Below are 27,733 nucleotides of genomic sequence, written 5' to 3' on the forward strand. Positions count from 1 at the left end.
CATACTTGCATTGTATCACAATATTTGAAGTTTTTATGTGCGCAAAAACTATCAGAATCTTCAAGTAACTTCTTTTTTTTTTTTAATGTGATTTGAGGGAATACGCATTATTTATCAAAAAGATATTATTAATATGCAGTGTAGTCAATTTAGGTGGGGAGAAGAAATGCTTCAAGTGGTCTGTGTAAATCCTTCACATCTTTTTTTAGTGTAAAAATTTCACATCATTCATAACTTCATTTCCAAATGCTTTACGATTTAATAATTTCCATATGCCACGCAAACTTTCTGAAGCTCTTTTGTAGACATTACCTAATTCTTTTAAAAATCATCTTGGAAACACTGAGCTGAATTATTCTACATGCCCTATTTATAAATGAACTTGCTGAGGGCTTTCTTTGCTTTCCTTTATTATTGCTCTGACCAGCTCATTGTCTCTGTTTTTGTACTTTTCTGCCAGAGTAGATGTTACCATATACAGCACTGAGAACAGGAGCTTCTGGAGTAAAGATGAAAAATTAAGTTGGGGAAGGGGAAAGAACTTATAAAATGTCTCAGCAGATCCCATTGCTGCTGCTGTTGAAAATACCATTCTGTAAACTTTGTATCTCTTTTTGGTGTTTAATCTGGGGATTGATGATTCTGTCTTTGCAGACTGTAACAGAGAAGCACAAGCTAAATGTGCCTGAGACGATGACTGAGGTCCTGGATGTTTCGGATGAAGAAGGTGAGCAGCTCTGCTAAGTTCCTATTCCATATCACTTGTGCAACCTGTAGCTGCTTAAGTATTTTGACATCTTCATTTGACAGTGCTTGAAATGAAGTTCTGTGTAATGGACTTCTTTAATGACGTACACATAACATTTGTATAAGGATGCCAAAAGCTGACCCAACCCCAAATCTTAAACCCCTACTTCTTTTTCAGAAAAAAACTTAACTGAACCAACTCACCAAATGAGAACATTTCCCAACTTGAGATCTTGAAATTTAAATGTAGGGCTGTCCCAAAACTGGATTTGACCCTCCCATAAAAACGGATTTGAGCAGTAAATTTTTTGGATCAGTGCCATGTATTTCAGATACATATATCTAGGAGTTCTGCCTAATTGGAAACATTTGTGTAAGACGCGTCAGGTGGAAGTTGAGGAGACTGTTTCCTTGAGGGAGCTTTTGGCACACACAAATCACAGACACATGTGGCATGACATAAAACAACAACATGTTAATAAGTTTGGCACTTTGGTCTCAAAGTCTATTGTATGTACGGATGGGAGGCACGTGTTGTATCACTTAGCTAAGTCCCAAGGAAATTTCTGTGAAGTTCTGGAGGGAGTGATAAAGTACTGCAGTTTTATACATCACAGAATTAAGGAAATAGCTTAAAAACATCCCTTTCTAAAAGGTCACAAAGCACTTCTTACAAATTTTAATTAGCATGGCATCTGATAGATATACAGACATTTGCAAGAATGTTTGAAGTTCTTTTTTAGTTTTAGCAGTGTTAATTAAGTTTACAGTATCTTACATATGCCATATTAATAGTTATTATTATTTCATGCAAATATTTTTTAGAGAGGTTAATTTCAAAAAGTCCTAGGGATTTAGGAACACGGGTTACAGGGTTGGGTTTTTTTCTTTTACGAAGAACACAAATACAGTTGTGGTTCTAAATGGTACTGGAAGATAATGGCATTCATATTTCTAAAGTGCCTCTATTACTTTTTAAAATGAGATCTGTGGTGATAAATGTGTTACACTCTTGGGAAAATATTAAGTTTAGGCTGCAAATACTGTTTTTTTTAATGCTTGCAAAATTGCAAGTGAATGCGAACAAGTGTTATTCAAAAGAAATTCTATTCTGCTGCATCATGCTTAGTGAAATTATTTCAGGCATGCATTTCTGCATTTTCTCGGTTAGAAAAACATTCAACTGCTTGTGCAATTATGATAAATGGCCTTCAAATTGCTTATAGCCTTATGTTCACTTTGCTGAATTTTCTACCAGTCTTTTGTACTACCATTTAACCGTCTTTAAATTCCTAAAGCCTGGTGTGTCCATCTGCTTCTACAGGATAAGTTTCCAGGGTATTCCTTTTTCTCAAACCAATTTATATGTTGCACAGCCTTTAAACACTCTGATGATGAGCGCTTCAGTGATGGTGAAGCCTATAGTGGCACAGGTGCTGTTAGCAGAAGCTCATGGAGTAAGACTTGCAAAATTTCTCTTTTTCCTTAACTCCGATTGTTTATTTTATTGTTGTGTTGAAGCAACCAACATGGATTTGCTTAATCTGGGTGCCTAACACTGTTCCTTTTCTTTTGAAGTGTGACTGGGCATGTGTTTCCTGAAAGGTGGGAGGAGAAAGGGAAGCCAGAAAATCCAAGATTTATTACCCGTATCTTGAATATGCTGGCAGAACTTACTGTGGCCATCCAGCATGACTAATGCTCTCCAGTGCTTTGAATTAACATTCTCTGCTTTCTGTTTCCATCTGACACCTCCTGTTTGTCAATAGCCAGGCCATAGGACGCAGGTACTCTGGCTCATTGCTGCTCAAGACTCACTACTGAGCGCTCACACTGATGGTGCCTCTGTGATCCTGCTGCAGGTTGCTGAGCAGGCTGGTACCAGTTAAAGCACTTTACGCCACTGTCCTTGTAAAATCTGTTTCTACAGGCAAAACATTCAGCATGTTGCGAAAATTCCTGAGATGGAGGGTACTCAGCCCAGGAACTTAAAGTAGCTGGGGGCAGGAGGACCGCAAAACTTTTTAAATAAAGAGGATGACCCTTTAATGATGGTATAGTCTTTATAGGAGGCTAGTAATAACATTTCTGTAATGCTGTGTTCTAATCTGCCTTAAAGTGACATAATGTGTTCTGAAATAAATTAACATGACATGGTAAACCTGCCAGCTCTAATTATGTAATTATAAAGTTGAAAACAAGAAGAGTACTTGAGCAAATGAGTATTTCAGGTCTCATTCTGGAGTTTGTTCATCACTTGTGAAAAGTATTTTGCATTTTGCCTGGGAAGCAGTTATATTTCATAGTAGTATGCTGTTACATTAATAATATAGTATTCATATTCCTAAAACAAATTCAAGTGCAATATCCAATCCTAGCAGTATAAAATAAAGGATCACATAATCTGTCAAATGGTTTGACTTGGTATGTAAGGTCCTGCTCTGTGTTGCCCATGTTAAAATATTTTGAATGGACTGGGAGTCCCACTAAGTCTTCTTTAATTTTCATACAGCATTTTCTTGTTTAGCAATTGTATTAATATTTAGAATTCTTTACCTTTTACTGTAACTGGAAAAAAATATTTCCTTTGAACACAACTAGATTATATTTTTATTTAAACTTGCATTTAGATGATAAGTATCAGAATTAAGTACAGAAGCGCCTGTACATTTGTCAGAGAAAGAGAAACACCCAGGCCAATAACAGAATAGATGGAATTGGATTCATAAGCCTTGTGCAAGGAAGAAGTGGAAAAAAGGAAACTTCACAGACTAGCAAAAACATGATTACAGAGAAATCCTCCTTCATCTGCTGTAAGCCTGTTATGTGGTCCTACATGTATCAGATATTCTATGGCATTAAAAAGCCTTTCCTGCTTTGTGGCCACCAGGGCCAAAGATTTATCAGCACAGTTTTATTAAGCAGTTTATTCATACGCTGCAGAAATATGTACACACATGTGTGTGTTACTGCTGCTTTCTCTGTTTGTACCACAGTCTACCATGAAGAATGTTTAAGGATAATCATCCATTGGTATTTGCTCAGCACTGTGCACAGTGCAGATGTAACAGTCACTGTGCAGAAGGTGATGGCCTGATCTTGCAAAAAAGATTAAGAAGTGCTTCTCCTTGAGGATGGGAATTACACCACAGATTCCCACAGGCCTAGCTGTTAAGTGATGTGATTTCTGAAACACATCTCCATGCCAGCAGAAGTGCTTTATGTGAATAGAGTTGTACTAAAAGAACTGTGCATTTTTATCGTTGTATCTGGCTTAGCTGTTTGTATTGCTACAAAGGTTAGTTCCTGTTGCCACAAAAGAAGCAATTTGCCCCTGAAGTATCTTTACAGCAGTAAAGGGCAATTACTGCAAAGCATCTTGTGAAATGTGTTTTAGTGAAACCTACAGAATTAGTGAAACCTACAGAATTAGTGAAGTTAAGCACATGCAGATATTTCTGTTAGGGCTGAGTCAGTGTAAACACACTAGAAAATCTGGAAAAGGCAGGAACATTTTTTTCTTATTCTCCCATTTGTTAATATTGTATTGAGGAGCATGATGCTGTTCCTCCATATTCATTCCGTGTGTGGCAAAAGAGCTGTACAAACCGCTAGTGGTTTATCTTTGTGACTCCCATCTGAGACAGTACAGTAGGTGTAGTGCTGTATATAGATGATACAAGACCAACCAGTAATCAGGTTATTGAAGAGCTCTCATTTGTGTCTGTTTGGGCCTCCTCATCTCCTACTCTGTTTTCAGTGCAGTTAATTTTCTAAAGCTCTGATTTCCTGGTCTCTTTGAGACCAAGTTCTGGCTGCTGCAAGAAGTTGTCATAGCTCTAACTGCACTTTCCCACATCCTCCTTAAGTCAGCACAAACGTTTCGCCATGTGGTGAACCAACCCAGAGAACTGATCTGTCTGAAAATTAATCTCTTTGTTTATTCTAATAAGTTATTTTTAGGCCAGATTACTTTTGCAGGCAGAAGGGGATAGAAAGGCGGCAGTGGAAGGTGAGACACCATAGCATGGCCCTGAGCTGGCTGTCGTGAAGCTCACTCAGTTCACACCGCAGTAATTGATGCTGACATTTCAGTTGCCAAGAAGAGAGACAAATGTTGAGCAAACAGTCGTGCAAATAGTCAATGGAGTCTCAAAAATCAGATGGAATCGCAATATCCAAAGAACAAAAAAGCATGACTTTCATGAGGGATGCTTGTCTAAAGCTTGACCCTGTGCCTGGATGATACACAAGGTGGTGGGTTTTCTGTGTGTTTTGTTTACTTCATATTTCTTAAAAAACCCCAAACCACTAATAATAGAGTCATCTTAAAAAGAAGGTGATCAGGACATTGAATTTACTGAAGTGTTCCTAAAAATGGAAACAGTGTCATCACATCCTTAAATAATTTATAAAATAGAATATGCATTGATGCCTACAAATGATAATGACCCAGTGTTAGATTGTTACATTTTTCCTCTCACAGAGTTTTTTCTCCTTTTTAGTTTTAAATCTTACTCAAAATTATGATACTGCATCATCCAAACAGATTCTCAGTAATAGTATCTGTGTAAAAGTGGCATTTGCTGTCCCTTCATGGATGTGTATTGGTGACAGGAGAGGCAGATCTGTGAACTATTGCATTGCTTAAGGACAACAAAAATGTGATCTTAGATTCCAGAAAACAGTTCACAGCTAATCCATACCTGATTACATCAGACAAAGAGAACTTTCAAACTGCCTTGTAAGTCTGGTTCAGACATAGGCTCACAGAGGACCAAGAAGTTACTGCTTTACCAACAGACACTCATATAGGGTTCAGGAATTTATTTCTGGCACTGCTGATGGTTCCTAAATGTCTGTGTGGAAGTCACTCCAGTTTTCTCAGCCTTCCAGTTGCAGAATGGCATAATGACAAGCTGCTTTGCCTGGCGTGTTGGGAGCTGTGACGAAAATGCCATGTGTATCTGTCTACCTGTCTTTGTAACTGCTTGCCTGGAACTAACTGCCTACCTAGTTATTGTTGTGAATGTTGTTATGATTAAATGATAATGTGCTCTGGTACCAAAGAATGTTATTTTGTCCAAGTGTGTCACTTCTTATTTGTGGTAAATGCATCTTGCACTTCCATAACATCAAATTCTTGAATAGTGTCTGTAACTGCAGTAAACAGGGCTAAAATATGACAGTGAATTTCCTGAGAACCTCTGCATGTGGCCTTCGAGTATGCTGACAGTATGGCATATGTGTGAGAAATGAGCAGTTAAGTCTGGGAAGACTTCATTGCTGTTGTACATGCACGTAATTCCACTGAAGCAGTGGCTTAATTAGTGGAAGACTTAAAGAATAACTTTCCTAAATTAAAGCTGGGAGTTAAAGTTGCAGCTAGTAACTGTTCTTGGTTAGACTTAAGCTGCTGTTGCTGCACATTAAAACACAGTAAATTCAGAATAACACCACTGAATTAATTCACACTCTTAATTTAAACATCTTATAACCAGGAGTATAAAGTATAGCCAAAGATTATTGATTTATATGAGTAAATCTAAAGCTATGTTTTGAGAGTTTAACTGAAACTTTCTTCTATTAGTGGAAAGAAACTTGTGCTCATAAAGAAGTGGCTGGTGAATGAGAGATGATTCTAAAAACTTTACTTATGATAACCTGCACAGAAAATATGAGAATCTCTCTCTCTGTCTCATTTCCTAGCAATTTGTATATTTTAGATGCTCTGTAAGGTTTGTTATGTGAATAGTTTCTTGCTGGGACATTTTAACAAGGTAATGCAAGATGAAAGGAGATTCTTCTCTGGAAAGCTGCTTTTGTTTACATGGTATTGTTGAGATTACTTATATTTTCCTTTTTTCTTCCTTTCTTTCCCTGAGCAAAATGTGGATTTTTTTTTTCTTCAAAGTGCCAGATGTGCAAATGCAGCAAGAAATCTGAAAATTCATTGCCTTTTTTTTCATTCATGTGTTGTCAACACAAAAGGTTCTCAATATCATGGTTAACTGCTCAATTTTTCTCTGATGACTATTGACATTGTTGTTAGGAATGTAAAATAAAACAAAGTCTTACTTGGATTTTTCCATTGAAATCCTTCAGACAGACTGTAGCTGCTTTAAAAAAATCTGGTATTGTCATTAGAAATAAATTATTTTTTTTTTTTTTTATTTTGTTGGGGTAGAATCTGCTAAAAATTGCTCAGCACTTTAGTAATGAAAAATAGAAGGTTGTGGTTAGGCTGCAAAAATTTTGGTGAAAGTTTCAAAGAAACTCCTGGTTTTCATTTGCATCAGTGTTGACAAAAAATAGAATTGACCAGATTAACAATACTAAATGATGTCAGTGACATGTGTATGTATGACCCAAACTACAGACAGAACTTTGTTAGTACAAAGAAGGAATAATGTGTGGGTATAACCAAGAGACACCAGTGGTTTGACTTATACTTTATTTACTTATACATTATTTTCTAAATTGTTAATATTTTATTGCTTATTTTATGAGCAATGTTGAACACTGAATTATTTTCTTCAGAGACTGAAGTTGTGGGGGGACACCTACACTAGTTTCTTCATTGAGGTAAATCCTAACCAGCAAGTTAAAAAGGGAAAATGCATTTTTGACCAGCCTTAACCATCGGATCTAAATCTGGTTTAATGCTACTGGATATTATTCCCACTCGTGATTGATAAAAACTTGTTGCTTTTACTTTTACATTAACCTTAGATGAAGGTTTTATGGATGCTGGCAATATTTATAATTAGTAGTCAAAGTGAGCTCACCCAGCCAGAGGAGCGTTACCCATTCCATGGGCAGCAAATGTCTTGGGCTATTGTTCCCTGGAACAATGTGGCTGTGAAAGATGACTGGTGTGTCAGTACATAACATTTTACAAATATTTCTCAAAGTGCTACATAAAAGTACTTGCCATGTGAATTTCACAAAGGTACATTTAGTTAAGACTTTGTATACTTGGGAAGAAGGAAAAGACTTTTTTTCCTCAGTTTTCTTTTTAATGCATGCAGGATCTTCATCTGCAGGTTTGTTCTGAGTCACAGGTGTCTGTAGGAGACCAAATTTTCCTTCCTTAGTGCTCAATGAGTTTCATACTGTGAGGAAATCTCCTGTTTCATAGGAAATATTTGCCTGGTTTAGGGTGAATTTTCCTCTTCCATAAGAAGAAAGTTACATTCTGGTGGAACAAAAAGCTGTATCAGTTCTCCGTCACATACCCCAGTATGTTATTTTAATGTCACTTCCTGCCCAGAATTTTTGTGGGATCTGCTCTATTGCTCCTCTTGAAACTCCACAGGGGACTCGCTCACGTCCCAGTGTGACTGTGCATGGTGAAGCGGCCCCAGCACCTCAGACTGACCAGCATGCCGGGCACTATCGCCGGCCTTCCAAGGCTTCTGTGCCTTAGCAAGGCCTAGGGGGAGTTTGTCCTGGTTTTCCGGTTCTGAAAAGTCTGTGCTTTTATTCTTTGTTACCTGAATTCAACGTAACGCCTTTGTAAATGCCATAGTAGCCACCTGTGGAACACTGGAATTCATTTTTGCAGCCAATTAATTTGTGAGAAAACAAAATCAATGTGCCTTCCCCTCCCCACAGATCCCGGAGGGTAGGCATATAGGATTTCTTTTTCTTTTCATTCGCTTCATCTTCTTTCTGCAAGTGCTGCTTTGAGCTACGAATAGCTGACATGATGATTCATGTTAAGTCATGTATCGATGTATGAAGTCCTGTGTAAAACCAAGGGTGAAAACCTGCTTTCCTGACTGACAAAAAATAAATTAGCCAAGATGTAATTTAGGGAAACCTCTGGCGTGTGTGGACCATTAAATAGAGGGTTCACTTTAGGGAAGTGAAGGTGTCCAAGGAAAGTGTCAGAGAAACTCTGCATTATACATTCCTTTAAAGATGCTTCAGGGCTTACATATCTCATAAAGAACTGTGCTTGCCATAGCTGTCCCTTCTCCATCTGTTTCTTTTAAGAAGTTGCACTTAAGTGGGTAGCTGTAGACTTCTCTGCATGTTGCAGAGAAAACAGTAATTTTGGCAAACTCATAACTGTATCTGGCTTTAAAAGCATCTATTAAAAGCAATTTCTGGCAGTTTCTATCACGGCCTTCTTTGGTTTTTATTTATTTATTTTTTTTTTTTTTAACTTTTGCCTATGTTTTCTCTGTGTTTTCTGAGATAAAACTCCAGAGGAATTCTCATACACCAACTGTGTTTTGCAATTCACTTACATAGCAGGAGAGCTACAGGAATGGTAGGAACTGCCTTTGTTGGAACTTCCCTAAAGAAGTTGATTTTGTAGATGCATATCCAGAATGGTGTGGTGAACATTTTAAAACTGTTCACTTGATCAAATATTTGCATAGCTCCCTGATAACAGTAAGAAGGATTATTTCTGGGGGAAAAAAAAGAAGCTGGAAAAGATGGTCTGTTTAAGAAACATTTATGTATTAATAACAGTTCTCCTGTGAGCCAATACTGATTTGCTAAGCTGAGAATGGCATGTGGCTGGGTGCCTCAAAGCTACTGTCTCCTGAATGTTATTTTGCATTTAAAACACGTTTTTGATATCAATGTGGTTCATGATTCTTGCTTGATTTAATCAGCTATATAGGTAGGAAATACCACTCCCTTTTGTTGAATATAAGAAAACAGAAGTACAGGAATACCAGTGTGGGTCTCCAGTTTTGATGGTTTGATAAATTCATGTGTATTCAGCCAGAGTGTCACTGAAAGAACAGATACGTGGTCTCAGTGTGTGGCCTGTTTCTCTTAATAGCATATTCAGTGATTTATAATGCTCAAAAACTATGTTCAAACACATGGACTCATAGGTATCAAAATCAGCTGTTTCTTCTGTACTGCTGGGTGAGAGTAATGCAAATATTTACTGAGTGACCAGGCAGATCTGCCCTGGTCCTTTTCTTTCTGCTAACAGCTATCTTAGAAATTAGCAACTGAGATCCGTTGCTATATTTGGATATCATGGGTTCATGGTACACAGAATAATATGTCATCAGCATAAAATGTAAAAACTGAACCCCTGTGTCTGCACAGCTCTGCAATCTGGGATGGATGGATCCACCAGCCCAAGAACCTCTGTGCTGCTCTTCACCACTTCAAGTAGATACGCCTTTGGTTGGTTTGGTTGTGACAAAGATGTAAAACTTTGTGTAAGGTGTTACTAAGAACCATCAATGTAGTTTTCACTCACCTGTTATTAGTTTCTGTATCAGGCCTTCCTTGCCTTAAGCATGGTATTTAAATCCTAAAATTTACTTGATTTTCCCATTCTGATCTCAGGTTCACTGTCTCTCTTTTCCACCTCTTCATTCCATTTTAATTCTTTCTGTCTCTTTACTCATCTTGGATCCAATCCTGCAAAGTGCTGAGTGTCCAGTTTTGCAGAAGAGCCCACTTAATTTAATAGATTTTGAAGGTGACCAGCACCTCATAGAAATCTTTAGCACCTTGCTTAGCCGGTCCACATCTCCTCACTTATTTTTTGTAGTAACAGACCTGGAACCTGTTTCTGTGAAGCCTTCTCCCTGCAGCATGGACCTTGCCAGTCCCACCCTTTGTTTCCACATTCTTGCTTCAAGTGATCTCTCTCCTTTGATTTTTTTGATTCTATCCCTCTTCTGAGAAGAAAAGAAGTAACCCCAAGTGTTACAAACAAGCACAAAATGTATGTTGTTGGAGGGTCTTGTTCCAGGACATTAGTTTGGCCACTGGAAACAGGTTAATGGACTAACCAGGTAATTGTCGAGAGTGCAGTGGGACTGCGACACTTAGTGTGTTATATTCTGGAAAAGCTACTCATTGGCCACTTTAAAAAAAAATACGAATAGATCCTTAATTTCTTTTTTCTTCTCCTATTTTTTTTTTTTTTATTTCTTTCTGTCCTTACCAGTAACATGTCAAGTGTTTCTTTTAAGAAAGTTCGGGTACTTGATGCTTCCTTCTAGTGCATTTTATTTCCTTTCAAAGCTGCCCCAAAGAAGATGGTGTTACTCGGAAATCCAGATTTAGGTAGAACTTTGAGACATACTTGAGAGACGGGCAGTAGCAGTGATGAGGCCAAGGCTGAGCAGGAATGCTTTAATTAGGGCACAGCGCAAGGTCACCCAGTGTTTTGTAGTGTGTTTTCCCCTGTCAAGTAAACCTGTGAAAGTCTGTTGGTATCACGGAAGAAAGGAACATGTTCTTTCAAGTAAATTGAGGATAAAGTACTAAGTGGGTAACTCACTGAAATTCACCTGGAAGTTCCTAGATGGCCACTGCAACTCATGGAGCATCACTGTCAAGGGCTATATTTGTTGCAAACTCCTTAGTAAGTAGTGAAAACATTACTGTCTTTAATTTGATGAGGAACATGATGGCAGATGAATTGTTTCCAGCATGATTAAGAAGGATAATGTCTTGTACTGCCACAAAACTACCATCTGGTAAGATTTGCTGTGTAAAGAAGTTCATGGTCAGCTGAACATGTAATTTCTTCTCAGCAGATAAAATGTCTGTGTATGTTTTTGTACAGATTCCAGCACAATGAATTGACTGAGCCTCAGGAATATAGCCATGTAACATATTTTAATGACAACACAACATTACTGGCAGGAATGAGTGCTTATTATGCAGACTTCGAATAATTCCCTTTGTGTATGTGCTATTGCCTTGCAAAGCAGGAATTAAGGCACTGGGGTAGCCAGAGTTGTATTAAATATTATGTTGCTACACGGTCATTTAGACTTAAAGATGTATTTTTTTACCCTTCATGTACTAGGATTGTGCTACTTTTTGGGGAGTTTTGTTTTTGTTCATCTCATTAAGGAAAGATGAAAGGGCACAGGGGGTTGGTGGGGAGTGTCTTTAGCTTCTAGTTCACTCACTCAAAACTAGTATGCTAGCAAGTCAGCTGGGTTACCCACAGATAAATGTTCTGAAGACATTGTGAAATATTCATGGATAATCTTATTACTGTTTGCAGATGTTCACATCACATAAAAAAGCTTGTGTTACTTAGACCCATTATTGACAACTCTTAGATGAGAGGCCAAAGCTGAAATAAGAGTAGACCTTGGATTTTTTTTCTCAAAGGATGTGGGTGTGATAAAAGCAGTGAAGATTTTGCCTTTGTTTCTATTATAGATGGAATGTCTGGCATGATTATAAGTATCTAGTTTATTTGAAATATAACTTGAAAATCCTTTTATTGTTTGATTAACAGCATTGCCTTAATCTCTTCCAAGTTTTCTCTAAGCCCTGTGCTTTATAATGTGACATTCCCAGGCAACAGGAGGCATCATCTGTCAGAAGACAGGAAACATGCAATGATTAAATGCATTTTATTGTTTTCTGTGAAACTGTGCCCAGTTTCTCTGTCTTAATGTGGACAGATGGAATTTTCAAGAGCTTTTGTTCTTATACTGAAAAGATTTAGGCCTCATTTTTTACATATAATATTTGTGGATACAAAAAATATCTTAAAAACCTCAAATGTTACTTTGTTTTAGGTGACAAATTGTAAATTATGTATTTATTAACTGAAACATCAAGCTAGAAAAACTAGCTTGATTTGTTTCATGAAAACAAATACCAAGTACTCTTCCTTTAGGAGTGGGTGCCACTCCTGTAGCTGATAATGCTGGTAGCATTTTGCAGTGTGGGGGGAAAGATGCTGTACTAGAAATAGCAGCAGTAACAATAAATTTTTTTTTTTTTAAATTTTGCTGTGTTAGGACTTTAAATGCCCTGATGCACAAATGAATTCTTAACTAACTTTTACAATCCTTCATATTTCTTGGCATATCAGAGTGAATTGTTACAGGTGGAATGCGTTGCTCTGGTATGACGGTTCCAGTCTCCTTCGTGTAACTGAGGTTCAGGTTCTTGACATTTGCCCATGCAGCTTAGAAAACAAGAAACTTGACGGTATTGGTGGCCTAGGGTGATGTTGTGCAGTTCTGTGGGTCACACCAAGCCAGGTTCATACAGTAGTAATTAACCATTGGGAAAGTGGCTGAAATCTCCAGGAGAAAAAAACATGTTGCAAATAGGAATGAAAAGAAACATGTATGTCTTGGCAATGTAAGCTGTTTTGTTAGTCTGCTGGGGAAGAACAAACTGTGACTTTGTATAGACAGAATTTCCTGGGGAAAATAATTTTGTACCTAAAAAAAGAATAATGAAAAAAAAAAAATAAACCCAGTCATTCAGAGTATATGCAGAAACATTACTATGTCAGATAACCAATGTTCATTTAGGCTTTGATTCATTAAGAATTTCTTTTCCGAGTAATGAACATTACAATCTATGCATGAGAACTTTTTTTCCAGTTTCTGGATATTGCTGTGTTTTAGAAATAAGATTTTTTTTGCTGATCACAAAAGGATGTTTGAACATGGGTGAGACAGCCTCACATGATGTGGAATTTGGACAATGGAGAGTCTAAATCAGTGTTTGCAACTCTCAGGCTTAAGGCCACAGAAAACACATAACTTACATTCAAGCGAGTGGTTGTATTTAATCATAAACTGTCAGGCTGTGATACAATATAGCTATAGATATACCAGAGAGCTAAAATGGATAAAGGAAAAGAGAGACCACGCTTCAGAGTGCAGCAAAGGAATTTGCCCCTTACCAGTATGTGCAACAGCAAAAATTAGATTAAATCCAATTGATTAATCACCTTTATTTTGATATTTTTTTCATCTTGTTTGATGAGCCGGTTTCATGAAATACATAAATTGCTTGTGGTTTGCAGTGTTTCCTGAGTGGAAAATGCCTTCCTGTTGCTTGTACCATCCAGTTGTTAGATCCCAATGTGTAAATGATATCAAACCTGTGTGTGTACTTACCGTTGTCCCTTCTGTGATTGATTTAAAGGTGATGACACAATGACAGGAGATGGAGGAGAGTACCTTAGGCCAGAAGACCTCAAAGAACTAGGAGATGACTCTTTACCAAGCAGCCAGTTCTTGGATGGTATGAACTACTTAAGGTACAGCTTGGAAGGAGGACGATCTGACAGGTATTTGCCTGGACACGTATGTTTTCTTGTGATAATTCTGCACACATTGTGTTATAAATGTTTGAAATCTCTTTCTTGGGGCTTTTAATTCAAGGCAGACATGGGATGCACTTGCCAATGTTTCTTTATCACGTCAGGGTGCCAAGTTGCCACTTTGTAGGAGGAAGGTGTGGGCAGGAGGCGTAGTAGTTCCTGACCAGTCCAGAAATTAATACATTTGGCGTTAATATTGTACTCAAAGTCTAGTGAAGAATTTGTTTGTGGTATTTATTTGGTTCTTGAAAAGGCATGGCTTGCTTTATTGTCTTTGTGATCAGGCAAAGGCAGAAGAGTTTGCTTGTCTATGGAAAGGGGATGAATCACCCCCATCCCCTCCTGTCCTGAGATGGGGTGGGTGGTGCATAAGTGGACAAGGTGTTTCAGCATTAGGTGAGCTGACTTTTTAAAGCGGTTTGCTGGCTAGAGGTGTAAGGAAAGGAGTGATGGACTTGGCCGTTCTGCCTTGGATTGGCAGTGAGGGTATTGTCAGCAAGCGCATTGATTCTCTATTTCATTGTGGTTGAATTAGCAGGAAAGAGAATATTTTTCCTTCTACTGGCACAGCACAATATTTATGTTTTACATTAAAAAATTAGAAAAAAGGTGTATTCAGTCCAGAAAACCTACTGTTTTGTTTATATCTAATGCGTTGAACTTAAGGTTAAGATGTATTTGCAGAATAACAATGCCTTTAGATTTATTTTTTTGTTTGTTTGTTTGAATTTAGAGAATATTACTGTAGTCTAGAAAAAAATATGGAGTTCCCTTGTCAAAATGAGAGCCTTAAACTGGTAGATTAATACCCACAGTTCTACTTTATAATAGGCTACCCAGGTATTTCTGTTTGAAAATGACAATGTCTAATGTGAATCAGTAATGTCACCAGACTTATCGCCTCAAGAATTAGGGTTCACTAAAGAGGAAAGAAAAAAAAAAGAAGTTGAGATCTTGGCAACAGACAAATTTTTAACCTACCTCATTTTCCAGTCTCGATTGTTGTTCTGGTAGCGTTTCCAAAGCGCGGTCAAGTCAGTAGGATCCGTTCTGTTTACTTCATTAGGCTATGAATTGCTTCTGGAACAAAAGACATCAGGAAGCGGTTTGGTTTGCCTCACAGCATGTGTAAATCTCTCAGCATTCAGGCCTTATAAGCTTGGAGTCTTTGTTGGTTTTTAGACAGCTCCGGCGAATCCGCTGAAAACAAAGTGACTGTGTGGCTTTTAAGTCTCTGAGGATGTTTATGAGCTACACCAGAATGCTTAAAAATCGAAACCTTTTATCATGTGCTTTCAATGGTAACAAAGTGGTTTGTGTTTTTTAATTTTAAGATGATGTACAGAAATGATTGTGCAGGCAAATGTTAAGCCAGTTTCTGCTCCCATTTAGAATACTTTAGCTTTTAAATACTGTCAGTGGACGTCAGTAGATTTTTACTGGCATGTAATTGATGTGTTCTATTTTCTGTTGTATGAAAATTATTTCCCACCCTGTATCAAGCGTGATTATATTGAAATGAAGCAAAATGATACAGAGAGATAGAACGAAAGAAAAAAGTACATCTTTCTAACTCCATGGTCTCATTTTCTGTCACTGTCAGGTTACTGGTTGTAATAATTTTCACAGACACTGCTTAAACTATTTTGCTTTTGCTTTAATGTGATTTTCATTGTATTATATTGACTTTGGTTTTTCAAGAAATTCAGCAAAGCAAAATAGTATCAGCAGTCTAGACTCATGTAATCTTATGTATTAAACAATTTGATTTTAAAACATATCTTTTTCTTTTGTAACCATCTTCCCTATTTATTTTATTTCTCTCTCCCCTTCATTCTTTTTCATATGCTTTCATTAGCACCATGCCCAGGTAGGTATTACATAGCATGAAAACATGTCTCTGTATCCTTCTATGGCACCTGTCTCTGTTCATCCATTTTGGAGGGCTGCTGTTTGCTGGAAGGTTGATTTGGAGAACCATGTGAACGACACTGCTGTTGGAGATTGTTTTAGACTCAAATGAGTATGTAGTGGTGAATACTGATCCAACAGTACTCTCTGTGTAGAAAGATCACCATATGACGTAGCTACTGTCCCACAGAAACTTTGCTGATTCCTGTAAAGATGCTGGGAGCAGGGGAGTTGCACTAGGTCAGGACAGCTGGTAGCACCCTTCTGTCCCCGTGCTGCTGGGAAGGTTGGTCATTTTCCTCTCTACGTGGAGAAACTGGCAGAATAAAAAAATAAAGCGAATGCATACACTAGCTGGATTCTCCTTCTGGATATTGAGAGCCAGAACTGATTTGGGCTGTAATCAGATCACTGGTATTTGAAAAGACTGTTTCATTTTAAGTCCCTCCCACCTTTGTGGTCTATGGCAGGTGTGAGGAAGGCTTTCATTCTTTAAATGAATAAATGTTTTTGATGTGTTTCAATGATACCAGGTTCTTTTCCCAGCTTCTGAAACAACATATATTTCCCACAACATCAGATACACTGAGCGGGACTAGAGTTTGCTTGAGCTCTCTCTGGGCTGGCAAGTGGATGTGTACTGCAACATGGTCTCCCAGTCATCCCCATTAGAAACTTGGCTAGCGTATGCTGCTCTTATGTCTGGACACAACCTGAGCTTTATTCAGGGCTTAGAGAGGTGGACGCTACATGCCTGTGCACTATCTAATGCAGGCAAGACACACTCCAGGGTTCAGGAGCTTTGTCGTGTTCCTGGGTTCCACAGTTCGGTCAATGGGGCTGAATCAAGTGCTATTGACCCTGCAACCCCTGTGACTTAAGATTTGTCAACCAGATTTGGAAAGATTATGTATTTAGACATTAGTTTTGTCTCTGTGATTTATGGTTATTTTTTTTACAGGATTCCTGAAGACTTATTATAATAATAAACAATAAGTTCTGTCCAGTGCCACTGCGCTCTGTAACTCGGCTGTCGTTTCAGCCAGTACCTTTATTTCTGAGTTTCAGAAGCACAGACCTTAACTCCTGGTTTGCTCTTTGATTAGCTGGTACAGCACTCAAAAGAGGGGCAGTGCCATCTGAACACTAATTTTGAAATTAGTAGGAAATTTAAACATTTAATTTACTGAAGACCTTGGTCATGCTTTTGCATACCTTGGCTGTAGATAAGTCTGTACCCTCAGTGTATTGGATATTTACTGGAGCATACATCCATGTACTATATAGTGGATACGTACTTAGCTGCTTGTAGTGCTGGTAATAGCAGTGTCGGGTACTTGCAGGAGAATATGGACAAAATCACCCTACAGATTACTGGTCAAATGTAGTACATACTCCCTTTCATTTAGTAGCTCTCCAGGATGTGACATTAGCTGAATAGCAGAACCTACAATTTGGATGTTGAACCTCTTACAAGCATTGCATGGCACAGTAAAGCAGTTCTGAAAGTGTCAAACATTGAAATGGATAAAGGATAATGGCAAATGGGGTCTGCTATTGAGGATTATTTTTCAACCAAAGAACAGATGTTCACAGAAGTGCTCTCGTTAGAAACAAGCAAGGTGTACTCTGCCCACCCAGTTGGCACTAAAATATTTAACCAAAATACTCTTCAGTCAAGATTCCCTTTCATTTTTTTTTTTTTCCCGAAACATTACATGCACAGTTAGAATGAACCTCTGTCCCTATTGAAATTTATGGTTGTTTTAATGGAAACAGAGTTTTATTCCAGAAATGCATAATTCAAATAATACACTAAGTATCAGCCTTATATGTCTCACCTCTTTCACTTGTCTGGGTGAAAGACATTTCATGACAGGTAAGAGAGATTATTTATTATTGATTTTTTCTTTCCCTCAAGATTTTCCTAAGGCTGATACTTGTGTCATACTTATCTTTGCTTTAGTTTTGTACAATCCACCTAGCATGTGAAATAGCCCATTAGTCTAAGTCATTGTTCAATATCATTGATTATTCTTCAATGTTATATATTTCTAATAAAATAATAATTTGCTTCTAAAAATGGATCAAAAAATGTTGAGTAGCTATTGTTAAGAAAGGTTGACTGGTCTGAATCAGATGGTAAAATGTGATTTGCAACAAGATCTGCATTTAAAGCACTTGAATCTCGTGTCCGTAATGTACACATGACTTTCTTACTGCTAACTGCTGAAAATTAATTATCTTTTAAAAGTCTGTGTATCTAGATAGATGGTCTATTGTTCTGATCCAGTGCGTTAGTCATTATGAGTACTACTCATGGATGTGTAAGCCAGGAAAATGAAACTGCTTCCTGCAGTTATTTGTACTATATTCCTCAGCGTATAGAACAACATCACAGAGTACACGTACAACAGCTGAAGGTGGTTGATCTGTTTTTAAAAAAATAATTATTGTAATATTGCTGCTAGTAAATATTTAAAGGACAAAACTAGTGCTATTTGATAGCAGAAACCCCATTTACCTCAATATGTCCTTCTGTGGTGTCTTATTTGTCTATTTTGCTTTTTTGCTGGTGAATACTGCAGTTACATTCTGAGCCAGTGCTTGGAAGCAGCTTCTTTACTGCCTTGCCTCACTCATTGCTACAGCAACCAGTTTTCTGTAGAGCTGCGTGTACTGACACAGGAAACAGCGCTCACATTTGGGCTGCCTCTCTAAAGATGCTGTTGGCACACAGAGGAAGGATTTTGTTTTATACAGGAGCTTGCGGCTGGCCACAATTCACCTCGCTGTGTGTACCTTCCAGGGGACAATATCAAGCTTACTTATTTACAGTTTTAATGAGAGAGAATAGATCATAGCAAAGCTTCAGGAAGAGTCGTTTCAGCTTTAATTCAGATGTTAGCGTTATAGTTTTCCATAGTGGTTTGCTTGTGTGACGTAGCAGGAGAGAGAACTTCTCTCAAGAGCCTTACTTATAAAAAAAAAAATCAAGCTCTTTATTATAAGGAAACTGTCATGGCACAAAGCCAAGTATTTGTGAATATAAAATAAACTGTCATCTAGATTAGTCTCTAGGGTTCTGCATTTTGAAGCAAAGAAAGTCAGTCACTAGGGACAGAAGCACTTTGTGGCCCTTGGTCAGAAAGGCAGCATAACACAGATTTGTAAAGCTGTTTTTTTCCCCTTGACTATTACATACTCCCCCTGGAAGCTGCATCATATTGCTAATAGCACGCTTTTTTTTCATTCTCCCACTCGATCTCTCATCACACCTTTACAACATCATCTGTACTGCTGGTATATTGCTATGGCATCCCACCAACCTACCAGCCTGCGATCCTTCAGTTCAGACAGGTCCCACACTTTGAGCCATGCCTCCTACCTGAGGGACAGTGCCATGATCGACGACACGGTTGTAATCCCCAGCCAGCAGGTAAGCGCATTCTCTTATGGTCACTTATCAGTTGGGTAAATACAGAAATATAAAAAGATGACAGTTTAGATTTTGCTTATGTGGTGTTTGCTGCTTTATTTATTTTATCATAAATCTCTCTAATTTTCATTGATATTTAATGGCATATTATACTGTACAATATTAATCTCTATTCCAAAATAAATGGATAAGCTATGTGAATATAGTACAGGGACTCTCTTTATAATGTCCTCCATTTTAACTGATTTTTGAATGATACTAACAGCCGTTGAGCTAAATATTCTGGTGATCTAATGAACTCAAGGCCATTGTACTCAAAGATACTATTCTGAAGCATGCTTGCAGTTTAAAAAAATACTTAGGAAATGCCACCTTGGTAAATCACAGCATTCATTTCACTAGGACCATTAATGTATGATTACTTTGAGCAAGTGTAAAACATGACAATAAGGGGTTTCTAATATCTTAGTAGTATTATTATTCCTTTTGTTGTGTTTTGTTTTTAAGTTGAAATGCTTTAGGTACTACTATGCAAAATACATCTTCTTATTGTTTGGTTGATTCATTGATTTTATTATAGTAAAAAGGAGGGTTTTTTGCTTACCAAGGTAACAACTCTGGCCAAAGAAGCTGAAAGGAATTCATGTCGATTAAGCTGGGGCCCTGAAAACTTGGACAATGTGGCTCTTTCTTCCAGCCCTATTCACTCAGGGTGAGTGTATCAATTAGCATTATACTAAAAAGAAACAGAATACCTGCAGTGGCAGCTGCTTTGACTAATGCTTAACTAGGAGTTATATTTTAGTTCATTGCCTTCTAGAGCTGTCAATAAATTGTTATGATCTCTTAAGCTCTGAGAATTAATCCAGTCTGAGAACTAGGACTCTTCACTGAAATCACTGCAAGTCAGTGAATTGATGTCAGTGGCTTTCAGTCAAGTTCAAGAGGAGTGAAAAATTGACACATACAGACATGTATCTGTGTGAATTTTATGGAGAAATAAATACAGTGCCTTTTAAAAGTTAGTAATAATTGAGGCAAAAGGCCTAATCACTCCAGACGGTGAGTACTTCCTATGCTAGTGAAGTAGTTTATGTAAGGAGCAACTCTAGTGTTTGGCATGCTTACTGAAAAAAACCAAACCAATGATTTTAAACTATGTGAAGTCTGTAATAGAAAAGCAGCATAAACATCATGTGCTTTACATGTATTTGGCCACTTTGTACACGTGTTCTCACAACTGACTCTTTGTAAGCATTTGCAATTAGGCAAGCTCATTGAAATGGAGTAACACATGTCAAAATGCAGGCCCAGCCAAACTCATACTTACAAAACGTATCCTGGTTGTCCTCAAAATCTGTGAGTCCATTTGCTTTAAGTGCCCTTACTTTGTTCTAAGTAATTTTATTCTTTACACCAAGTTCTACACTTGTGTCCTGCCATGAGATTTGATGAGCCGCTTGCAGGTGAATTCATATGAAACTGATTTAATGCAAAAGCGTTTCATTTCTGTGGAGCTACGTTGTACACAGCATAGCTGGACATCTCAAGGAAGGAGATTTTTTTTTTTGTTAATCTCAAATGAGTTTGCAACAATCTTACAGTCTGTGTCTTTGGAAAAATAACACTGAAGTCCGGTTTGGAATGACACACAGTCCTGGTCTAAAAGAGAAACAACATTGTCACTATTGTGGTTGCAAATTGACTGATACGTGACATGAAAAGTTTGTTTATTAGCTGGTAGCAGGATATTTGGCTGTGGCCAGAGCTGTTTGGATTTGCCTTTCTTGAGCTCTAACTAACAAATTAAACTAAAATAGTTAATGTGTACAGTATGTGTATGTTTACATATATGTCACTATGTAAGCTTTAAAATTGTTTTAGTGGTTCATTCTAACCCTAAATAGTTTACAGACTTTTTCCAAAGGATGTATTACTTCCAGAAAGGTAGGTCTTTCCAACTAAATACTTTCTAGAAGAGTGGCATTTATTTCCTGGATGTGTAGTCATGTTGTGTTTTTATTTAAAAAAAAATATTAGTGATATTTAAATCTTTCTGGATGACCAGGATGCTAGTGGTAGGATAAGAATATCTGATTCTAATAGAAGCAACGGTCTCTGCAGCTTTGTATGAAATATTGACATTTAACATGGCACAAATTAAGTTCTTCTTTATATACATGCCAACTAACGTGCCACTAAATATTGTGATAAAGAAACCTATAATAATGATTACTCAGCCTTTGGAAAAGACTGTACAACACTTTGTATTTATCTTGCTTAGATTTGGCCGAGTCATTAAGTTATAAACTGTTGGGGCGCATTTTGTTTACATCTCTTTTTAGGCAAATACATTAACTACTAGAGTTGCGCTTGTAATATCTTATTTTAAAAGTGAAACAATTGTAGAAGTAGGATGTGCGTGATTGTTGCATTCAGTTAGCTGGTACAACAGATACGTTTGTCATTTATACCTTTTTCGTCACCTACACTCTTCCGCGTACACAGACATACACAATGACTAGATTTTTATGAGCTGGCAATGCTGGTGACATTTCAGGTGCACTCATTGAAGTAAGTATATATCTGACATGAAAGAAAACTCAGCATTTGAAAACAAATCCTCTATAAACAGTTAGAGGTTTTAAGCAAGGTTATGGCCCTTGTTTTGCCCAAGACGTTGGAAATGTATTGAATGTAGTCGGAGTTTTCATAAAGTAACACATCAGCAAATTATTGGACAGCAATTTATTGGCACAGATGATCTTCATTTTGTATTCTGCTCAATCTGAGAAAAAACTGATACTATTCTCTCCCTGCACTACTGCTCGACCCAGGTGGCTGTTGGGTTGTTACTGATCTCCCATTGTAGGGAAGTGTTTCTGTGGATCACACTGTAACACCCCCAAGCAAAAAGATAAATTTATAGAGAACTGTTTTCTTGGTGTGCAATTTCACAGCCGTATATTTCAGCCATTGCATAACCAACCAAAACTTGTCAAATGTCCGAAATTTCAGAAGGGGAAAATGTTTTAACCATCCATTTAAAATTTAAATGTAACTATTGCTTCAATATGTTGATAAGTTCATCAATATGACATAAGAAAGATCTTTGATCAGAGTCTTTGGCAGCCATTTCAAAATCTTAAGAGGTGATGCTGTTTTGGTGCTTACAATCTCAACATAAATAAACATCATCTGGTCGTTTTATGCAGCTAACAGTTTCTGAATAGTTTCATACTTTGGCTTTAGGAAATAAGTAGAAATTCCTGCATTTAAACTTCCTTTTGGCAAATCAGATTGGCTTCTCCTGATAAAACTATCTGATCTTGCATACTGAGCAAAGTTAAGGATCTCTGAATATGCCAGAAAGTTTGGGTGCTAAATATCCAATAAGAAAATAATTTTATTGCTTTGCTGGTAATATTAGGGAATATAATGGATAATTTCCTGCTGAAGAATTATAAGAGACAGAACTAATGCCTACATAAATGCAAATGTGTTTCACAGTTTTAATCTCATACCTCACAATATTCTATTGTGGAAGAACATGTAATATTTCCTTTAAGTTGGAACACAAAAAAGCACCGAACTGAAATATTTCTTTTCACTTGCAGCATGTAGGCATTGCTTGACAATATCCTATCCTTATGCCTCTATCACCCACAGTAGTTAAGTGTGAATGGTAAAGATAAGGCTGAATGTAAGATTTTAAAGTATGAAATATGTACAAAATTATGTCATTTTCATACCTGGGTTCTGGTGATACAGTGAAAAAAAATTCCCCATTTATTTGGGTAGATTTTATTTCTAAGAATTTTACTGACAAATACGTGAAAGTGTGGTAGATAAGAAGAGAGGTAGATCTTATTTGACATGTTGTCAGGAATATGACACTGACTGCAAGGAACTTTGAATTCATGCTTTGATATTAACTTGCCTTTGTGTTCTAGAGCAAGATATGTAGCAACTCTGCAGTTTTTCCAACTCTGATTTGTTCACAGTAAAACTATTTAATGAAATATATTGATTTCTTTTATTTACTGTGATGAAGTCCCTATTTGAGTAATAGATGATTGAGGGTATCAGTACTTGTATCTGACAAAATTAAACAACTTGAATATTATTATTGAATTTACCATTCTGGAAGTTGTTGCTTCCATCAATGAAAAAGGGAGACGGATGAGGGAGTGGGCAGCTTGAACTGTGACAAATAATGTGAATTATCATTCTTAGCTGCATGGCTGCAAAAAAGGAGGCTGGATCCTTGCTAACAAGGTAAACAAAATATATTTCAAGTGTTGTATTTTGACTTCATAATATTGTTTTCCCCAGTGTGAGATTAACTTCCTGGAAATAGTTATGGAAACAGGACCTGGCAGCGACCAGCTGATAGTCATTTCTAAAATCTGAAAGTCTAAATTATTTCAAATTATGCTGTAGCGTTTATGACCTTTATTCAGAAAGTTACAATAAGGAAAAATGGTGGGTTTCTTTTGTTAATAACAAATCTCAATTCATGTCAGTAGAAGAAAATGGCAATGGAGATGTACGTAATAAAAAGCGACATCAGAAGAGTAACTGGCTGTGTGATGCATCACTAGGAACCTAAACAGGTCAAACTGAAAGTTTGAAATTTGTCATTCGATAGTCCAGAACAAAAGGAGGACAAGAAACATGCTGAAATGGAAGAAACTGGAGAACAGAATGTATTGATAGGAAATTTGAAGAAAATAATGATTTCTTGTGTTATCAGAAACACTGGCTGGAATTACCTAAGATACCTTACCCTTTGATAGACTGTGGTCCAAATTTTGCGTGTGGATACCTAAACCAAGCAGCATTTCCCCAAGTCTGGTTCTGAAAGATTTACCAGAATCTAACTGTACATTTTAGGTGTCTTGACTTCCAGTTTGAGAAACCAGATCACTTTAGCTTTACTGCTGTAGTAGTAGTAACCATTTGTAACCAAGGATGTTTATGTAGGCTGATTTTTCCATACTCACTTCTACCTTCTCACATGTAATGAATATGCATATATATGTATATGTTCATGTGTTTAATTTAGAAATCTATTTCATTTTTTCAATATTTCAGTATTTCATTTAACTCATTCTTTTTCCCCCTTTCTTTTCCTTTTTGATGTTAAATCATCTATTCTATTGCAGATGCTCTTCTCCATGTCTTGATCATGACAACAGCAGGTGAACCTCTGCATAATTTATTTCTTTAATACATTGCACTTCTTACCTGCCCTATTTATCCTCCTCTCTTACCTCACTTCAGGATGCTTTAGTGTTTTGATAGTGTACGTTAGCCAAGAGAAAAAAATCTATTCTGACTAGTAGTAATAGTTACACATCACCCTATTTATCTTATACAATAAGTGTCCACTTCCTCCCATCTGCTGTGTCCTCTATAAGAAAGGAATATCGAACACATAGTAAGTAAGTCCACTGCAAAACATCTTAACAAACCTCTTTATGCATTCCTAGACAGTTTTAACCATTGATTTAATTAACAATACATTTTCTCTGCTGGAGACATGGTTTAATATTAAAAGGAAGGAAAAAACAAACCAACCAAACAAAAACCACACAGAAATCCAACACAAGCCACTACAGATACAGTTTTAACTGTTATTTTACAAAGTGGGCCTTTTATCTCACTTGTGTATGTAAAGAATATTACAGAGCCACTCCCTAGGCCATATTTTTCAAATTGTGCCACTATATTGGAACTAGAAGAATAACAGCACTGACCCCAGCGTGCTTAATTTGTCATGCTGTGTGCATTATCTGTGTGACCTCGGTTGATGAGTTGTTGAATCACTGGCACATTGCATCCTGCACAGAACACCTGAAGCGGTACCTTCCTAGAGGAGATTATCTTCACTTGGCAAACTGAGTGTTGATTGGCACAATCCCGCTTTATCTCCTTTAACGTAACTGTAGAAAGGTGAAAATCTTAAATATTCTGCTGTGAAAAATTATTAAATGACTAATTTAAAAAAAAAAAAAAAGCTATAAACTCTATTTTTAGGTTGTATCTCTCAATAGTGACTAATGCAGTGAAGAGAATGTCACCATAAGTTAATACTTTGGTGGTTTCCTGTGTAGGATCATGTTTTTTGTCCTCCTGGAATGTGTATTTTGTTTATGTATGGCATAGTTGCAGCCCAATCGAAAGCACAGTGAGGTAGTTGAATGACTCGCTGTTGACTTCAGTGGGAGCTAGATCAAGGTCTTTTTTCTTAATTTCAGACTCTCTATGAGTTTTCCTTCTCCAGCTGAACACTTTACAATGGCTGAAGCACCCTGATTGTTTGTTTCTGCTTCTTCACACTGCGACTAACACTGAATGCTGCTATCTCCTTGTTTCCCAGTTTCTTTTAAAAATGAAGATAATGTATGCAGAGAAGTTCTTAAACGTGTCTACAATGGTTGTGCTCTAGTTATAGCTTCTTATTGTTTCCTGCTACCTAATGAGAGCATGTGTGCCTGCCTGGCTAGTGGAAAAGAATATTCATACCTGAACTGACTGTATGGAAGTGATGCTGTATTGATTTGCCTATTCTGGCTTTGTGTGCTGAAAGAACTATTGCCTGTTGTAGAAGGACACTGGACGGCGCTAGGTTTGCATGGCTCTTAGGTGATTCTGCAGAATGAGAAGCGCGTTTGAGTGCCAACATGCTTGTCTTCGCAGCCACCTGACACTGTGACTCTTCTGCAAAGCTATTCACGTAGCCGTGATTCTTCACAAATCACACAAATATCTTCTTTCGCCCCCCAGTGTTGACACATCAGGTTTTTTACTTTATTTGTTCATCCTGCTATTATCTTTCTAATGAGCATAGATATAGAATAAAACCATGTTAATTCCATATGAATAAAATCAACAAAGGGAATAATTCAGGCTCAGACATGAAATACAGATATTTTATGAAAATACACCACATCTTTTTGACCTTGTAAGGTGGATAAATCCAGTGCATATTTATTGTCTCTGTTTTGCTCAAGTGGAGCCATTAGAAAACCCATTGCTGTTTGCTGTGCCCTCTGTAGAAGGCATGGAAACAGCCTGGAAGATATAGGGGCCATTTACATATGTCCCCAACCAGAAGGATGTTGTAGCCAATTTTATTTGATACCGTAACCTTTCATATGGCAAGTATGTAGATTTTAATAGCTCTGAAATTAAAGAGTGACATGATCTCTCTAATTTATGAGTAAGTATTGCTAAATTAGAGGAGAATGAATGATGCTTGATCTGACTGCTGTGTGCTTAATAGAAGCATGTACAGACTCCTCTGCAACCTATAATTTATTCCTAGAAAATAATTGCTTTTGTTCTTAATTTTTAATTTAAAAAATAATCCTGATTTCCCCTTCAATCTCTTTAAAAGAGAGAAGGCAATTTCCCACAACCTGATTTCTTTCATTGATTTGGCTGTTATATTGAACTGCCACCTTTCTAAATCTCAGGACAGCTCAGTATCGATCCAGTTTGCAAGGCTGTCAGGGTCGCATGTTTCTGTTGTGCATCATTTGTAACTGAACCTTTACAATTGGCAGAAAACGTAACTTGCTCAAAGGCTGCCTTAGTACTGAGAAAGATCATCCTAGTGTTGCCCTAATCACCTTTGACATACAAACTTTCATTTTCCTGCTTTAATCCATAGTCTACTTTGATTTTGAATCACTACTTAATTGAAATTTAAGTTCTTGCCATGGGTTGCTGAGATAAACCAAAGTCAGTGCTAAAGAAGGGTGCTTCCTCTGTGTATAGTTATTATTATAGGAAGAACGTTTAAAGCATGTTCTGAAATAGACTTTTGATGATGGAAAGCACGTTTTGATCCATTGCTTGATGAATCAGTTCACTTACTTTGGCCACCTTTGTTTTAAATGGCTCACAAGAATGTTTTCCTACTTGCCAGCTGTCCAAAAGTTTTCTCTTATTTATGTTGCTTTCCATCTCCTCAATTTTACCTGACTTCTCCTAAGCACAGTTAGTCCTTGCTAAAGTTTCCTTCCTCTATTACTCCATTTTTATCCCCTTCTGAAAACTGTAGCTATTTCATCTACATGGAGTTCCTGAAAGTGTTTTCGATTTCTTTTTTACATTTTCTTTAATTTTTCATATTATAATAAATTAGTGTAGACGCATGTAAGGAATGTTTACCAACCTCATTTTTTAGGATGCCTCCTTTCCTTGGGTGACCTGTAAGAACTTCCTGATTCCCTTTAATCCCTTTCATTAGCATTTTTTCTTTCTTTTTTTTTTTTCCTCTTGAACTATTCACAGCCATTTGTGTTTCTTTTTCATGAGCCCTCTCCTCTTCATTCTCTGTATGAGGACAGTTGGTAGTGCTTGTAGTAGCAGTTCCTGCAACTGGAACATGGAGTAAGCTCTTAGTTTCCTGCTTCACCAAAAATCACTTTTTGCAGTGTCCAGTTGGCATAAGCAGAAGGTGCTGAATGCCCTTTGCAGAGGGAGCATCTGAGAAAGTTTTAAGTCAGAGCAGGGAAGACAGATGCAAAGAT

General features: G+C 37.3%; 1 protein-coding gene and 1 long non-coding RNA gene across 48 annotated transcripts in view; one reads left to right on the plus strand and one right to left on the minus strand.

Moving 5' to 3' along the window:
* Nucleotides 1-27,733, plus strand: part of ANK2 (ankyrin 2) — a gene marked incomplete at its 5' end in the record, with an annotated part of 366,277 nt that overhangs the window by 286,427 nt on the left and 52,117 nt on the right. For 16 of the 47 annotated variants that reach the window (XM_082051555.1, XM_082051517.1, XM_082051528.1 and 13 more), the window contains 7 exons: nt 655-727; nt 2,124-2,204; nt 13,660-13,804; nt 19,085-19,187; nt 19,796-19,899; nt 23,424-23,465; nt 24,356-24,391. In XM_082051555.1, coding sequence (XP_081907681.1) covers nt 655-727; nt 2,124-2,204; nt 13,660-13,804; nt 19,085-19,187; nt 19,796-19,899; nt 23,424-23,465; nt 24,356-24,391 — 584 coding nt within the window. Of the gene's footprint in view, nt 1-654; nt 728-2,123; nt 2,205-13,659; nt 13,805-15,700; nt 15,708-19,084; nt 19,188-19,795; nt 19,900-23,423; nt 23,466-24,355; nt 24,392-27,733 lie in introns of those variants that run through there. The other 31 variants (XM_082051544.1, XM_082051526.1, XM_082051527.1 and 28 more) reach the window with 6 other exon arrangements.
* Nucleotides 12,561-27,570, minus strand: LOC309439249. Its single transcript, XR_014183948.1, has 3 exons — nt 27,376-27,570; nt 14,819-14,917; nt 12,561-12,944 (listed from the first exon to the last, which is right to left on the minus strand). It is a non-coding gene; the product is annotated as an uncharacterized lncRNA (long non-coding RNA).

This window comes from Streptopelia decaocto, assembly GCF_964273445.1.
Source record: "Streptopelia decaocto genome assembly, chromosome: 4".
In the NCBI taxonomy this organism is placed as follows: Eukaryota; Metazoa; Chordata; class Aves; order Columbiformes; family Columbidae; genus Streptopelia; species Streptopelia decaocto.